The sequence below is a fragment of the Mus caroli genome, unplaced genomic scaffold, assembly GCF_978045245.1.
Source record: "Mus caroli unplaced genomic scaffold, Mus_caroli_1 scaffold_9, whole genome shotgun sequence".
In the NCBI taxonomy this organism is placed as follows: domain Eukaryota; kingdom Metazoa; phylum Chordata; class Mammalia; order Rodentia; family Muridae; genus Mus; species Mus caroli.
In genome coordinates, this window is record NW_028227264.1 from 75,597,718 (window position 1) to 75,614,813 (window position 17,096).

The window sequence follows — 17,096 nt, forward strand, 5'->3', positions numbered from 1 at the left end:
CATGGGGCCACAAACAGCCAGTACTATTTATCTCTCAGTATCCCAGGGCTTCAAAAGTCTGTACTCTTGTCTCACAGAGATAGCCTTGAGTTGCCTGCTGCTGTCTCCTTGTTGGCCAAACTATAATAAAACCCTTTGTTCTCCTAAAACCCAGAGTCTGAGTACCAGTTTGCACATGCGCCAGGCAGCAGCCTTGCTGGACACCATCATGAGACATATGGAAAGGTATTTGGCTTGAAGAAGAATCACAGAACTATGATTCAATATGAGAGAAGGAGAAAGAAGACTCGATGAGCTTCACGCCTGTCATCTCCGTAGAGACAGGAGGATCGGAATTCAAGCTTGTCCTAAGCTACATAGCAACTTCAAGGCCAGCTGGGGTCTGAGATTCTATCACAACAAACAAACAAACAGACAGACAAAATGATAAGGAGCTTGCAGTTTCCTCTGGGAGGTGTGGATGCTCAAGCTTGCCTTGATACATGCTATAAGCTTGGCTTATATCAAGGACCTCACTGCTTTCTGGTGGATGCACTGGGTTTGCCACTGTCCCAGGGTATACGGAGATGCACATAAACCAAGCAGCTCTGTCCCTGGACTGGCCACCTTTCCCGTGAAGTCAGCGGACACTGACGCCCCCCCCCCCCCGCAGGGTCATTTGCAAGATCACCATGCATAAATGTTCGTGGATGTTAGGTCCTTCTCCCACAAGAGAACAGAATAGGGCTCAGGGGAGGTGAGGCACCATGTCTCCTTTAAGCAGAACAGAAAGGTGAACTGCTGCCAGCTACATCATTCCTGAAAGCACCTTGGGGAGAAGGCAGTCCGGCTGCTGCGGGTTGGCTTGTTCACCCCATTACCCTCACTGGCCATTAGTGAGGAGAAGTGGGGCTCGACTGCACATCCAGGTTTCTGTAAATAACGTGCGTGTTCTCAGCAAGTTCGCCTCTGTGAACCCATGGAGGGTTTGCACCACGCCACAATCAGTGACTCTCTACCTCAGCACTGAGTTCTGCTGCTGCCGAGGGCTGGATGCTGAAAGTCACTTCTGTCTCCTGACAGGGCATCCTAAAAATGCCTGTTCCCAATGCCTGCTCAGGGGTCAGCTGGTGATAGGTAAGTGGTCTGAGAAACTTCAGGGTCTGCCTGACCTTGCGAGTCACATCTGGAGTTCACAGAGCCCTCCACAGAAGGGGACACACGGATGCCACAGCCTGATGTAACGTTGGACGAGACAGGCTTTTGTAAAGGACTACAGAGCACCGGGCATACAGAAGAACACAATACGCTCATCATTGTCTCCACCCCACACCCCTCTCCCCTGAGCCCCCAAGCTCGGTGTTCCCCCAACCCCATGGAATCAGCGACAGTCACACACTGAGGTAGCCCTGCCTGCATCATTTAGGAAGATGCATGGGAATGTTCACAACAGGGAAGGAGGAAGGTAGACATGTGTGAAAGGCATCTCAGAACCTCCTGTGGAGGCTGAGGTAGAACTTGGGCATCAATCCACAGAGAGAAAAGTTTCTAAGGTGAAGGATTGGTGATACTGGTTTGGGGACAAACCTGGGCCTGGTGCCCTTAGGATAGATTTACCATCCAACACAGACCTTAACATGGCCTCCATTGAGTTCTTCCTCGGGAACTCAATCCTCTCCCTGATTCTAAAGCTCTACATCCCTGTATAAGCTGGCTTTGTTCTGGGATGTTGAGGGCTGGGGGTAGAGGATGGTGTGGACAAGAGGTAGAGAAGATGTAGATAGGGTGGCTCACCCTCATCCAAACCTAACACCTTAACTGTCACCCAAGTGTCCGTAGTCTATAACAACACTGACCCCCTGCCCCCAGCAGCAAAGGCCACCTTCCACCCACATCTGCACAAATTTTGCATACCTCCACGGCTCCCTAGCTTGGCCATGCTGTGGGCCACCAGGCACTTAGCCTGGGAGGTCAGGTGCCTCTCTTGTCTGACCTGGATACCTTGGTGCGGCCTCCTCTCTCTCTCTCTCTCTCTCTCTCTCTCTCTCTCTCTCTCTCTCTCTTTCAGACTCCATGGAGAGCCATTTCTCCTCGTAGTCTGTCCGGAGAGGATAGGGAGAAGGGCTAGTTGGTGACAGTTCTACTAAAACCATTGTCGTCTAAGGTCCTCTGAGAAGGGACAATAATGGATTCACTTTGAAGGAGGACCTGTTCTCAGTAGCAAACAAATAGCTTTATAATGAGGCTCTAGAAGTTAAGATCACTTCATGAACTATCAAACCAGTAAAAGCATTTGCTGAGCTACGAAGTGTGATTCCCAGAACCCACATCAAGGTGGAAAGGAAAAAACTAACCTAACAAGGTTGTCCTGAGTCCCGCATGGACAGGCTGTGACATGTGTGCAAATACACACAGGCACGCACAGATTCATGCACACACACACACACACAACATAATTTGAAAATTAGAAAAATGATTTTGTAGAAAAACTTAACAGGGTTTAAGACAAAGGGTTTAGGCTTTTCATCCTCCAGGCGTGTTTTTGGTGTCTGGCTGCAGAGTCTGTCACATAGGATGGTATCCGCTCTATCTGGTATGCAGAGCTGATATTTACTTAAAGATTTACAGATAAGACTATGTGCTAAGTGCACATGCATGCTGAATTCCAAAGAGTTTAAGTATTAAGGCATTATTAGAATTTTGAATTTAAAAAAATTATTTTTTCCATATCCTAAGCTTTAAATAGGTAAAAAGAACTAACAGCTAATTTTTAAAAAGTGCTAACAGAACAGTTTATGATTCCTAGGATATTTTTAAAAATGTAAGCTTTATTTATTTATTATGTATAGTGCTCTACCTGCATGTATGCCTGCAGGCCAGAAGAGGGCACCAGATCTTGTTATAGATGGTTGTGAGCCACCATGTGGTTGCTGGGAATTGAACTCAGGACCTCTGGAAGAGCAGTCAGTGCTCTTAACCTCTGAGCCATCTCTCCAGTCCAGGGTATTCTATATCAGTCTATGGATTATGCTTTTGTTATAAGTAAAGCTATAAGCAAAGTTATGAATGTTCTAAACCATTACCTGTTTATAAACCATAGAACAAGATATGTATGTTTTAAGCTAATTATACCAAAAAAGATACTTATAGGATTTCCCAAGATAAAAATTTAGTGCACAGGTCTTCTCTGTCTTCATGTGAATGCATGTTTTGCCTGCATGTATGTATGTGCACCATGTATTAGCCTGGTATGTACAGTAGCCAGAAGACGGTGTCTGAGCCCCTGGAACTGGAGTTACAGATGATTGTGAACCACTGTGTACTGGGAACTGGACCTGGGTCCTCTGCAGGAGCTGCAAATGCTCCTGATTGCTGAGCCATCTCTCCAGCTTCTTTACACTCAGATTTGGTAGAGGGGATATTTTTACACTGCCTTTCCTCCCTAGATGTCACCAGACTGGCCCATGTCATGCCATCCCATTGCCACAGAGTAACTAATCAGTAATGCTGTCAGGAAAAGTGCAAGATCTGAATACCCTACCAAAATCAAGAACTAGAGTCCCAAGGATCGTGGAGGTGCTTGTGCATGTTACTATCCCTCCACTAGGTGGTGCTGTTGCTTACCTTTCTGCCTCGACTCCCCTGCTCTTGGTCTTGGTAGGCACAGGAGAGTGGTTCCTTTTCTGAACTCATGTTCCTGGACTCCACATATCAATCAAATAACAGACAACTAGGAGACAGTGTTCCAACTCACTGGGCGAGAAATGGATGGGGGAGATTCTGATGGGGTTTAGTGTTTAGAATCTCAACAGGAAATTGCACCTTGGGAATGAATATGGTGACCCCGACCCCTGAAAAGATTTGCCTCTGGGTATGGTAATCTGTTCCCATGGCCTTCTGTGCACATGCATGCTTTCTGGCTTCTGTTTCAACTTTTCTGAAGTTGTAATACTGTTGTAGGCAAGGCAGAAACAAACTGAGAATTTCTTCCCTGAGTTTTGCCAAACTATAGATAAATTCACTCATACACACACACACACACACACACACATATATACACACTCTCATATATATATAATGTTTCTCTCCCTGTGGCCAGCACAACCAAGCTATATGGTCAGGGGCTTGTGCGTGTGCTTCACCTAGTCATCTCTCCTCTCTCCAGTTCTGGAATCCCAAGGATCTTCCTGCTGTTCCCATGGTTTTTGTGTTGCTGGAAATATCATGGTGATGCAGTGTGCAGCCTTTTGAGACTAGCCTGTCACTTGAGGCTCTTCCTCACCTTCTCAGGGCTTGAAAGCTTGTGTCTTTCACCACTAATTCATGTCCTTTCGCCTGGATGCACTAACATATACATCCATTTGTCTACTGAAGGGCTTGCTGGCCCCTTCAGTTTGGGGCAATTATAAATAAAGCTGCTATTGTTACCAGAATCTACCATTTCTAATGCTTGGCACTCTACCCAAAGCCGGGAGACAGTAACATAACTAAGAGAGAGGAAGTAAACTCGAGGCCAGTGAAAGGGCGAAGGAAAACATTTTCCCTCTCACATCTCCACCTGACGGGCACTGCTCAGGTCTCCCCTTCTTCCGTGTGGGTTCCTGAGATCAACTCAGGTCTAAAGTCATCCCAGAAACAAGGTCTAGGTTTTCTCCTGTTCCCCCTTCCTCAGGAGTTCAGTACTTTTATGGTTTATGCCTAGATTCTGTTTTATATGTGGGTGTCCAGTTGCTTCTGCACCATTTGTTATTTTGTGTTAGCAACCTTTGTTCCTTTTGTCAAAGAGCAGCTGAGGAAGATCAGTTAGCAACAGGGCTCTGCGTTCTTCCACTGATTGTTTCTCTTTCACATATGTCACCATGGCCACCTGTACTTGCTTTAACAGGGCCCTCCAGCTCTTCTCCTATGCAGTGCCTGCCTCCTGGGATTCTCAGGCGTTTCCATTCAGAGTGAGAGGCCCCGGTTGTGAGCACCTGGCAGCAAAGGCACACACAGCCCTGTTCCTCCAGGCAGGCAGGCAGGCAGGTAGGCAGGCACTCAGCACGTCCCTCAGCTCTGAAAACAGTGGCTGTCCATCTTTCTTGCTGCTGCTGTTTCTCTCACTGAGGTAGGAGGAAACCACCACAAGTCCACACTGGCCCTTTGACCTGTTTTCCAACTAAAAGCAAGCATTGGATAGCTTTGTCATCAAACACCAGGTGAGGCTCCAAGGCCAGAATACTCACTGACTAGTCCCTTTCAAGATGCCACACAAGTAACAAAGCCAACTGAGAGTCCTTACTGCAGAAGGAAAGTAATTAAGCAGGCTTTACCTGCTCATGGCTGACCTCAGCGTTTTGGAGGCCACGGGGCTGAGCCATGTATTGTGTGCTTCCTAGTAACTCTAACAGACCCTGACCCAGGTTAACAGTTGCTTAGGTACTCTGCAGACCAGTGAAGGCTGCTTTTGAGGGGGTGGGGGAAGCTGTAACTACCTGATAGTGATTAGTATGGAATGAAAGGCATGTTGTGTCTGTCCCCTCTGCTGTTCTAACTCAGGCCAGCCTCTACTCAGTTTTTCACGTAAACTTATCACTGGAGGAGTGTTTTGATGAAGACTAACATGCAATGAGCTTGGCTGGTTGCCTGTGAAAGCGAATGTTCCTTCTCCCCTGCCATATACTCCGAAGCTCTAGCACTCACAGTCCCTCCGCCTTATTCTAAGACTCAGACTTGAGGCCGGAGCATTTCTGAAGATAAAGCCAGCTGTAGCCCAACAGTCCCCAGGCAAACATGGGGACATACAAGGAAAATATCTTTGGAGACCGAGCCCAGGGACAAGTATGAAACCCCTAGTTCACTCCAGGTGATTGGATAACTTCCAGCTGTTCCCTCTGCTGAGGAGAACGCCAGATGTCATCTTATATCCGTTGGTGCCCTCTCCTCCCAATATGAAGCTCTACCTCACTATTATTTTTTTTAAGTAAACATTTTTAAAGAATTATTTTTATTTTCTTTAGATGAGTGCACGGTAGCTGTCTTTAGACACACCACAATAGGGCATTGGATTCCATTACAGATGGTTGTGAGCCACCATGTGGTTGCTGGGAATTGAACTCAGGACCTCTAGAAGAGCAGTCAGCGCTCTTAACCACTGAGCCATCTCTCCAGCCCCTCCTCATCACTGCCTGTCTTGTTCATATATATGTTGTGGTCTCATCTCTATAGTTCCCATGTCACAAGGTCCTATGGGTGTGCTATCAACTCTTCTTCAGTCCAGACCCCACTCAGCCATGAGTACAGGGTTCAACCCTGACCCCAGATAACTACATAAGAGTTAGCTGCTTGGTTTTTACTCTGTCTTGTAGAGGTCTCACTGAGAGAGGGGAGGAAAGCTTTCAGCTAAGTCCCTTGATTCTTTGACTGAAGCCCTTCCACTGTTGAGCTTCCCTCTGAGAAGCAGACATGGTATAGGGTCCTTTTCACCAGACTGTCTCAATGTGCTGTCCTGTGGCTTCAAGAGTGTCTTAGGTTTTACTGCTGTGAACAGTCACCATGACCAAGGCAACTCTTTTTTTTTTTTTTTTTTTGAGACAGGGTTTCTCTGTGTAGCTTTGGCTGTCCTGGAACTCACTCTGTAGAACAGGCTGGCCTCGAGCTCAGAGATCCACCTGTCTCTGCCTCCCAAGTGCTGAGATTAAAGGCATGCACCATTACTGCCCCGCAACCAAAGCAACTCTTAATAAGGACAACATTTAATTGGGACTAGCTTACAGGCTCTGAGGTTCAGTCCATTATCATCAGGGCAGGAGCAAGGCAATGTCCAGGCAGGCATGGGGCTGGAAGAGCTGAGAGTTCCACCTCCTGCTCTGAAGGCAGCTAGGAGAAGACTGGTTTCCAGGCAGCTAGGAAGAGGATTTTGTTTTTTTTGTTTTTTGTTTTTTTTTTTTTTTGAGACAGGGTTTCTCCATATAGCCCTGGCTGTCCTGGAACTCACTCTGTAGACCAGGCTGGCTCGAACTCAGAAATTCGCCTGCCTCTGCCTCCCAAGTGCTGGGATTAAAGGCATGTGCTACCACGCCCGGCCAGGAAGAGGATCTTAAAGCCCATGCCCATAGTGACACACTTCCTCCAACAAGGTCACACCTCCTAATAGTATCCCCCCTGCCCCTGGGGCCAGGCATATTCAAACCACCACAAAGAGCTTCATTATCTTCCTATAATGTGTCCTGTGCTACAGCTACACTCCTGGGCAAAGGCCTGGTACGGGCTTCCAGGCCATTTGGATGGCTAGGTGAGAGAGCCTGCTATGGGGCTGGTAGCACACTGTGGTCTCTCATGGTTGTCACGAGATAGTAAGCACAAAGCTGAAACAACAAATAACAACTAACAACAACATCAAAACAGCACAATTCTAATATGGAACTTGGATCATCCATAGCTGGGTCTCCATCCTTGTTGGTAGACATCAGCTATGTCCACAGCTTCAGCATAAGCGGACAGACGGGTAGTTATAGAGATTCCCTTCCCTTCCATTCACAGGGGGCAGGTGATGGGAGCTGATCCAAGTGTGTAGCACAGCTTCAAACAGGCTGCACATCTACTCTGAGAGGACGAGGGGCTAAGTGACAGGGTTGACAGCGCCCTGCCTGGCAGGTGACAATACTCAGCTGACAGCTAAATACCAGGAAGTCTGACATATGCCAGGAAAAGACAGCTCTCAACTATATCCTTCTCATGATGTTCTGAAAAAATAAATTACTGCACAGGTCCTAATTGCTTAGTATGAGGCGATGTTTATAGGGAAAGTTCTAGAATGCACAACGAAAGGCAGATCCATGTCTGGAGCAGATTCTGTATCTCTCTGGGGCACCCAGGCATCCGCATTAAGCTGGTTAATTCAGGGTGAAAGAGAAAACACGGGTCCTCCTCTGACTTCTCTTAAAACTATCCCATCTCCACATAAGCCCACATCCACATTCTCATGCAACGGCTCGGTTCTGTTTTGATGAGGGGAAAATCCATGTCCTGAAATTTAAGGAGACTGAAATGGAGGGGCAGGATGTACTCGCAGCAGAGTACATGGCCTTAAAAGGTTCTGGGCCGCAGCTCAGCAGACACTCACCTTCTGGTTTAGGGAGCACTCTGGGGGGGGTCTTCAGAGCAGTAGTATCTGCTGGAAATCTACCTGTGGGGTGACCAGTTTGCCATCAGAGTGGTTACTAATCCTATCTCCCCCACTCACACTGGGGAGGTCCTGGGCCGGCTCCGAGGAACTTGCAGCAGGGACTCTGATGTGGCTCATCATCTCTTAGCCCTTACATTTCTCCTTTAGAATCTACATTTGCAGCTACTCCGAATCCTCCCAGCCCTACTCGGCTCCAGTTCATGTACTCTGCCTGCACCTTTTCTCCTTTCTGGCACCTCACCCAGGTTTCCAACTTTGGGACTTCTTCCAACTTCTCTGGCTCTCAGTGCATTTGGCTCTTGCTTAAGAAACGGTTCCGGGCCAGGCATGTGGCACACGCCTTTAATCCCAGCACTCGGGAGGCAGAAGCAGGTGGATTTCTGAGATCGAGGCCAGCCTGGCCTACAAAGTGAGTTCCAGGACAGCCAGGGCTACACAGAGAAACTCTGTCTCGGAAAAAAAAAAAAAAAAAGAAAAAAAGAAAAAAAAAAAGAAACGGTTCCAGAACATCTGTAGAGGTGTGAGTGACTGGTCTGCTGAGATCTGATTTAGGGAGTGTGTCTCCCCGCTCCACCCACCACTTCTGCCTCCATTGAGCAGGAGAACAAGCTCTCGGCCCTTCAGAAAGCTGTCTTTCTTGAATGGAGTCTTCATCTGGACAGAGAGAAGTTGACCCCATATAATGTTCCTTTTCCCCTCAAAGTTGTGATCATCCTAATTTCTCTACTATAAAACATCTTACGAATCAAAACTGAAATTTAGTCTGGTCAAAGGCTTTCTTAGTAATATTCTGGAATAACATTATTTTCACACATCACAGTTTTTCCTTTTCTTTTAATTTTTAAAGATTTATTTATGCATTTTATATATACACACACACTGTACCTGTCTTCAGACGCACCAGAAGAGGGTATCAGATCCCATTATAGATGGTTGTGAGCTACCATGTGGTTGCTGGGAATTGAACTCAGGACCTTGGAAGAGCAGTCAGTGCTTGTTAACTGCTCTTAGCCATCTCTCCAGCCCCGATCACAGGCAGTAATGAAATCTCATCGACCTAGTACTTCCTAATGGGTTGATCAGGGCTTTTCCAACCTATAGCCAAGGAATACAAGGGTCCTGTTTCATTGTGGCAGAATCTGGCCCCAGGTATATTCTAGTTTGTCGTTGTGGGTGTGTTAAGAAAACCGAATGAGAGATGGCTCAGTGGTTAAGAGCACTGGCTGCTCTTCCAGAGGTCCTGAGTTCAATTCCCAATGACCACATGGTGACTCACAACCATCTGTAATGGGATCTGATGTTCTCTTCTGGTGTGTCTGAAGAGAGCAATAGTGTACTAATACACATAAAATAAATAAATGTTTCTTTTAAAGAAACTGGATGAATTAAAAAAAATCACAGCAATAATCTCAACTGTATTCGGAATTCCTAAGTAACAGCCTTCAAACCTGGCGCTTTAAAAATTTTTAAAGTTGTGAGAATGGTCTTAATGCCTCATCAGCTGTCAAATCAATGAGGTTTTCATTCAAGTGTTTTAAAGCAAAGGATTAGAAAGCACTTGGCTTGCTGGAGGATCTGTCATCCTGTCATGCTGACTCACAGTGTTTATGACACCACTTTTCAAGGGGCTGCCACTTACCTGTAATTCTCTGTCACCTAGTTAAGCCTAATATATTCAGAAGGGGTCCAGGACATTGAGATGCAAATTTCAGTGTTTCTCCCCCGCCCTTCACCAATCTAATAGTGATAAGCTGCTCCTCCTATGTCATCATTTTAAATGTACTTTCCTTGCAACTGTGGGGCTGCAGACTTTGCACCTTCTATTTATGGCGCATGTCCTCCATGTGACCTAATCTTTCTTGTCACACTGGTGAACCAAGTCAGACCTATTTTCTATCAGAAAAAGAAAAACCTGACCTACTTTTCCAACAGAAACAAGAGTGTTAGCAAGCTTTTCTAGGGATATTGGAAAAGAACACCATGAGAAATGAATTACATACAGTAGACGGCCTGGAAGAGAAGAAATTACGGAGGGCAATGAAGTCAGGTTTTTAAACATGTGGGTCTAATATAGCTACTTGGCTCATCTCATACTTTAAAAAAATGAGTTAATTTGTAACATGCAGGTGAATGTTTGGGTCACGCACGGAGAAGAATGAGAAGAGACTCCGTGTCCTCTTGCTCATGGCTCCGAGCATGTGTGTTTGTTCGGGTGTCCCCTCTCCTCTCTCCAGCTTCTGTGGGACTGAGGGTGGAACTCAGGGCTTCTCCCGTGTGAGGCAAGTGCTCTAACTGTATTGTAGTTTTTGCCTCATTTGTTAGTGTTCTCATCAAATGCTCCTTTGTATTTACAAAACAGGAAGGGACAGGTTGCTGATGGGACACAGTCCAAGAATAGAACTCTGAGTGCTTGTGAGAAAATTAAAATAACAAAAATATCCCAACCGAACAAAAAAAAATCGAGACCAGAGTCTTGTGACCTTAGTTTCTTCAAAACCACAGAACTTTCTTTTGTGTTCCCCGCGGGCGCAGAGGATAGGTGTGAGCTTACTTCAGATTATAAAAAACATGCTTTTGCCACGTGCAGCTTGCCATGGTGGTTATATTCAGCTGGAACTCGTGTGACCTTTCTTCTTTTTAAAGATTTCATGTATGTGAGTACACTGTAGCTGTCTTCAGATACACCAGAAGGGGGCGTCAGATCTCATTACAGATGGCTGTAAGCCACCATGTGGTTGCTGGGACTTGAACTCAGGACCTCTGGAAGAACAGTCATTTGCTCTTAACCACTGAGACATCTCTCCAGCCATTTCAGCTCTGATACTTTAAAGAACATTCGGTTCATTGACACAAAATAAAAGACACAAGTAGCAAGCTGCAGGAGACTTACTCAAGCGACCTTCTGACCCTGGAGAGGAGGGCATGAAAGGAGCAGAGAAGTCACACAGGTTAACCGTGGTGGGCCTTCATTTTGCCTTCCCTGTTTTTCAGACTGAGATAAACAACCAAAGGCAAACATGTTTCACTTGGTAGAGAAAGTCAAACTCTTAGCTGACCTGGTTTTACTCCCTGACCAATTCCAAAACAGAGAAGCAGGTCATGTCTCTGACCCGGCTGTTTTTAAAAGACACATGGCGCACACGACTTTGACTCTTTAAGAACACTTCTATATTTATTTTATATTTAATTACAAAAATATCAACCAAATAGGTGCTTTCAATGGGACATGAAACGCCATCCCAGGTCCCGCAGCCATGGTCGCTTCCTTATGGATTTGCTCACAGGCTCTCTGACAGAACAAACACACACTCTCCAGACCACACGAGAGCAATCTTGTAGCCGACTCTCCCAGAGGCATGAATGCCCTTCCTTCTACAGCACCCTGTGGCAGAGGTGGATAAACGCGCTGAGCACTTGGTGCAGTGTTCATGACCAGACACAAGACCCACAGCCATCCACACCTTTCAAACCACGATCGAGAGCAATAGACATGAGGACAGCGTGAAAAGGAAAATGTCCATGCAGGTCATAGTGAAACGTCTTAGTCTTTATTGAGAACATTTCAGTCCTTTGTCTACATGTAACAGCATCTCATGCTCAGTGCCGGCTGGGCTCGGTGTGAGGAAGCTCATGCAGGCTGTAACATGTGGTATATACAGAAATATACATACAGAGAACACTGAGGATTGTATCTTAGCAACACATTTCTTGGCTGAGTTACATTCATGTAAAGTGTCCAAACTCTAAAATCAAATTAAAAGTATATAACTCAAAGCCTGGAAAAGCTAATAGCTTTTAGGGGCTTATCCCATTAACATTCCACAAACTGTGCTTTTAACCTACTGTGTTCCATTCAGAAGAATGGCCCATCAGTTCCTTATGCACCATCAGCTCCCGCTGTGGCTACAGTTAAGTGCTTCTGAGGCTGGGCACTTGTCGTTCAAACAGCAAACAGAAAGTACAGGCACTACCACAGAGATGTGACCATTTCCCCAGTAACTAAACGGGAAGTGCACTGAGGAGCCGGCCATGACTGGTCAGACCGCGGGACTAACTCCCTCATGGTCCCTGGCGGGTCAGAGGCTTCCCAATTCCCATTCCCTAATGTCTCATGAACCCAGTAGCCCCGGTGTGGAGCAGTCCGCAGCTGCAGAGTGGGTGAGCACCCCTCAGCCTTGGGGAGAGTGTCACATGACAGATATGCCAGGAGACAAGGACACACACAAGCTGTACACACTGAACGCATACACTCTGCCCTTCTCACGATGTAGTCTGGGGCTGACAATATCAAGGGATCTTCGGAGGAGGTTCCCTAATTTTGAGAACTTACAGGTTTGGATTTCAGCTCACTTTCTTTCTCTTTCTGGAACAAAGTCACTGACGGGGAGAGCTGACATTTCTGGAGTAAGGTATTTTGGGAATGACAAGCTGCCCCTGCACTGTGCATCTATCTTGGCCCAGGGTGCGGTGCAGCTCATCCCACATTCCTGACCCTCTCTCTGGTGGCTGCCCACCTTTGGTGCACCTGTCTGAAAGTAAAGTTTAAAAAAACCAAGCAGCATGTACAGTCTGGAGGCAAGAGGAGCTGGGGGGTAAAATAAACAGAGAGCAATGCCTTATGAAATGATGGCCTGCACACTTACAAATATATGTTTGATTATTTAAAACAAAACGAAACTTTGAAATAGTCAGAATGTTGAAAGACTCAGATTCAGATTCAAAGTTGTTCTTTGGTGTCCCTTGCTAGGAGAGGTGCTACTTACCTGATACCATTAAGGGACCAGGGCTAACGGCATGGACACCACACTCACCCTGCCTCCATCTAAGTGGAGAGCCTCTGCTCTGCAGAAACAAGACAGTCCACCCACGACTCCTGGCGATGATGCCTTCCTTTTGTTTAGCTACAGCCCTGCTGATGCTGGGCCCAAATAATCCTGAGGGATACTGCTTTGTGGAACTAATACTTCCGTTCTAGCTAAGTATACAGAACAGAGAAGCTCCTGTTCTTTTTTTTTTTGTTTTTTTTTTTTTTTCGAGACAGGGTTTCTCTCTGTAGCCCTGGCTGTCCTGGAACTCACTCTGTAGACCAGGCTGGCCTCGAACTCAGAAATCCGCCTGCCTCTGCCTCCAAAGTACTGGGATTAAAGGCATGCACTACCAAGCCCAGCTGAAGCTCCTGTTCTTTACCTGCTGAAGTATCCAGGACATTTCCATCAGGGTCTTGTTGTGTCAAGCTTTCTGCTGAGTCTGTGACATTTAGGTCCTGGGCATGAGCTACCGTCATGGGGACCTCTGGGAAGAGGCTCAAAGAGCTTAGTGTCTTCAATCAGTATTTGTTTCCTTTTTCTCAGGTCACAGATGGGCTGTTTGAGCTACCATATCCTGGGTGCAGGGCAAGGCGGTGCATGCCCCGTGCTGCCTCCTCGACACAGGGTGCTTCCTGGCTCTCCCTCCTTTCTGGGCCTAGGTCAAGTCTAAGCAGGAGCAACCCCTGTGGTTTCAGATGCTCTCTGCATGTAACCTTCACTTCCTGGTTGGGCACCCTTGTTATCTGACATAGAAAGCCAGATGTAGTGCATGGTTTTTAGTGTATATGGGATTTTTGCTACACTTTATAACCAAAACGTACTTAAAAACAGCAAATAAACTAAATCTATCTTCCCATCTCCACTGGAAAAAATACGATTTAAAAGCAAGAGAAAGAACACACCAGCATGTGTGTTTTTCTTTCTAGAAAGTGCAGGAGCCTGTGGGGAAGGTGTGGTACTGTGATAAAATGAGACCGTTTCTCTAAGGAACCCCAGTGCTTTTCACCTAAAGGTGGCCCTGACACAGCATGCAGGGCCCACAATCCTGCCTGGGAGGCTTCCCTTTTGGGGGACAGGTGGTGAACTGAGGAGATCCGAGATAGCATGTATCACTAGGGAGTTATGGTAGGACCTTCATGCCTCGAAGATCAAGCCCCACAGGACGAGAACCATGGGAGACACCCACAAGGACATGACAGAGCTCCGGACACGGAGACACAAGTGGATCTCACTTAAGCAACGACACACGGCCTCTTGAGGTCTGCTGGGAATCTGGTGGAACCCACAGTGGCTATGCTCTTGTCCTGTTTCTTTCTCAGTGTGTCAAGGGCGTGGACACCTGGGCGAACAGCTCAGAGCCACATGGCTGTCAGAGCCCCGGATGCAGCCGTGGCAGACGTGTGCTGAGGGATGAGTGTGCGCCCACTCTGCTCGCGGCCCTGAAGCTCTCTCTTCAGAGCGACCTGCTGGACCAGGCTGGCACACTGGGATGACAGTCACAGCCCCTCCTCCCCCTCCTCCCTCTATTCCTCCCTAATCCTGAGTGGAAGTGACAAGGCACCTGGGGCAAGTCTGAGCACAGGAGGTCCAGGGGTCCACCCTGTGCAGAGAGGGTGCTGAGTGGCATCTTGGGGGTCAGCCCCAAGATGCCAGGAGCACCCAGGCCTGCCTGTTGAGACACCAATGTCTGGTCTGCAGCGTTCCAGGCTCACACTGTCACACCAGCTTCAACCTGAATGGTTAATTTCTCTGGAAGGATACCTTAGTAATATGCCTTACGTGGCACGCTCCAAGAATGGTACCTGCCTACAACTCTTCCCATCCTCTGAGCGGTCAATGGTTCCCACCCACCAGATCCCAAGGGAGGGGCAGAAGGAAGGCTGTGCTCTGAGTGTGTAGCAGCCCTATGAGGGCCTCTAGATCACAAAACCTATATGGTTAGAGCCCCCACGTGACGGCCAGCCGGGACAGGCTATGGACGGACTTGACCTTCAGTGACTTAGAAGCAAATAGGGTTTTCCATGATTTGAGCCTAACCAGGAGCATGGAAGATTCTAGAGGCAGCTGGGGCAGCAGAGCCTAGGTTGTGACGCTAGGACACAGCATCCCAGATGCAGGGCCAGTTGTGTGCCAAGGTCACACTGTATCATGCTGGGGCCACCCCAGGAGAGCTGTTAAAACCTACTGTGAGAACCTAAGTGTGAAGGACCTACGGAGAGGAGCCACACACAGATGTGCGCGTGGTGGCTCTCTTCTACTTCCTACCTCTATATTCTCGTGCTCTTTCACATAGAAACACTTTTATTTTTTAATTTTTGCAATTAAAATAATGTGGCATAAAAGTGACCTGACATAATTACTTCTTATTTTATAAATCTCATTCCTAGCTCTGAATAAATTATTTATTCAAGAATCTCACACAAAGTAATTTCTATTTTCCTATACTTGAGGAAGCCCTACTCAGTAGAACTCAATGTCTAATGTAAACTGAGATATAAAGCGGTCACTGGGTAGCTCAAGAGGGGAAATGTGTGGCGAGGGGTGGTGATGGGCCCCTGTGCCCCCATGCACCCCCACTGTGCACCCGATCCCTACTCAGAAGTGAGGTGCCCGGCACCCTACACATCCCCACGCTGCCCTTTTGGGGTGAGAGCCGCCGGGGATGATGCTTGATGTCCAGTGGTTCCCCCAGACTCCCCATGCCGTCCCCGAGGTGCACACCTGTCCCAGTTCAGATGCAAGGCTCTGGGGGACAGTTCGGCATCACAGCCTCGCACTCTGTGCTCGACACCCGCCTGGCTCAGGGAGTGAAGGAGAACTGGTCCTGCTCTGTGGGCTTCTCCACCCAGGCGCCCAGTCCCGCCTTGATGAAGGCAGTGAACAGACGGGCCTTGGCAGCCTGGTACTCCCTCGCTGCCAGCTTGGACTCGTGGTATGTGGTGGGCTTAGTGATCTTGGTGCGCAGCAGGTGGGGGGGAACCTGTGGAAGGATACATGCACATGTAAAGCAACGACTGAAGCAGCAACGGGAGAGAAAGAAACCAGGCAGAATGTTCAGAAACGATGCTTAGGGCTGGGCTGGCTTGTGAAAATGCAAGCAGAGGGTTCTCTCCTAGACGGAAGGGTAACCACAGGAGGTCAAGCCTAAGGCTCAGTTTAACGTCTAAGCAGCCAGACAGATGACTGCAGGACCTATGTTTCTAGCAGATCCCGGGGGAAAGGGTCACCAAGGTAGCATTTGTCTGGTCCCATGAGCATGGGAGTTTCTGTGTGAGCCCTATACCATTGCTCCAGCTGTCCTCATAATAGGAAAACACCATATCCCAGGCTTAGACGACAACGACTGTCACCCTGCCCTATTACCTGGTTTTACTTGGGTAAAGGGCTCTGCAGCTGAGTTAAATTTCTGACCCTGTATGAAGGGAACAGAAGCCAGTGCAGCAGTGTATACTGACTGCCCTTCCTTTTCATGATAGGCAGTCTCCTTTCCCAGGGCTGGGACAGAGGCTAAGGCTGTCGGAGAAGGGAGGACGCTGACACCGGGGGCAGCTCTTAGGCCTGTGGAGCCAGGGCCATACTTGTAAGCTAACAACAGTCTGAAGAAATAAGATTCCTTTTGACATGATCGTGTTAGGAGGTTGCAATGAAGACGCGATGGTGGAAACCAGGAGGGATGGAAGGGGTGGAGGAGGGCCGACACCCGGTGAGGGCGCCTCAGTACCTTGCCGTGTACACGCATCCAGCGACAGTACAGCGCGTGCTTACACAGGCGGGATGGGCGGCCGAGCTCATCCTTCCCTGTTGTGGCATTGATGACCTCAATGGTGGCGTCACCCACTGTCCAGTTGACACTGAAGTTGGGTGCCTTCCCTGGCTGCCGTGCCTCTGCATTGCTGATGCCTGAAACCAAGAAGACACAAGAAGTGATGTGAAGTCCTTGCTTCACACCAGGAAGGGGGAGGAGGGGCCCGGCACAGCACACAGTTCAGAGCTGAGAAAGTTTATCATACTAGGACAAGGCAAACAACAGCCACAGGGAGGAGGCTTAGCTTCCAGTATTCAGCTGACTCTTGGTGGCCCAGGAAAGAACGGGGCTGGGAAGTCAGAACTGATACATAAATGTATACTTGTGTGCTTGTCTG

The 17,096-nt window shown here is 47.8% G+C and overlaps 1 protein-coding gene across 8 annotated transcripts in view; it reads right to left on the reverse strand.

The window, feature by feature from the left end:
- Positions 1 to 11,672: 11,672 nt before the first annotated feature.
- Positions 11,673 to 17,096, reverse strand: part of Adarb1 (adenosine deaminase RNA specific B1) — a 130,446-nt gene continuing 125,022 nt past the window's right edge. For all 8 annotated transcript variants that reach the window (XM_029482425.2, XM_085842908.1, XM_085842910.1 and 5 more), the window contains 2 exons: positions 16,676 to 16,854; positions 11,673 to 15,934 (listed from right to left, as the gene is read on the reverse strand). In XM_029482425.2, the coding sequence (XP_029338285.1) occupies positions 15,755 to 15,934; positions 16,676 to 16,854 (359 nt within the window). In that variant the 3' untranslated portion in view covers positions 11,673 to 15,754. The remainder of the gene's footprint in view (positions 15,935 to 16,675; positions 16,855 to 17,096) is intronic.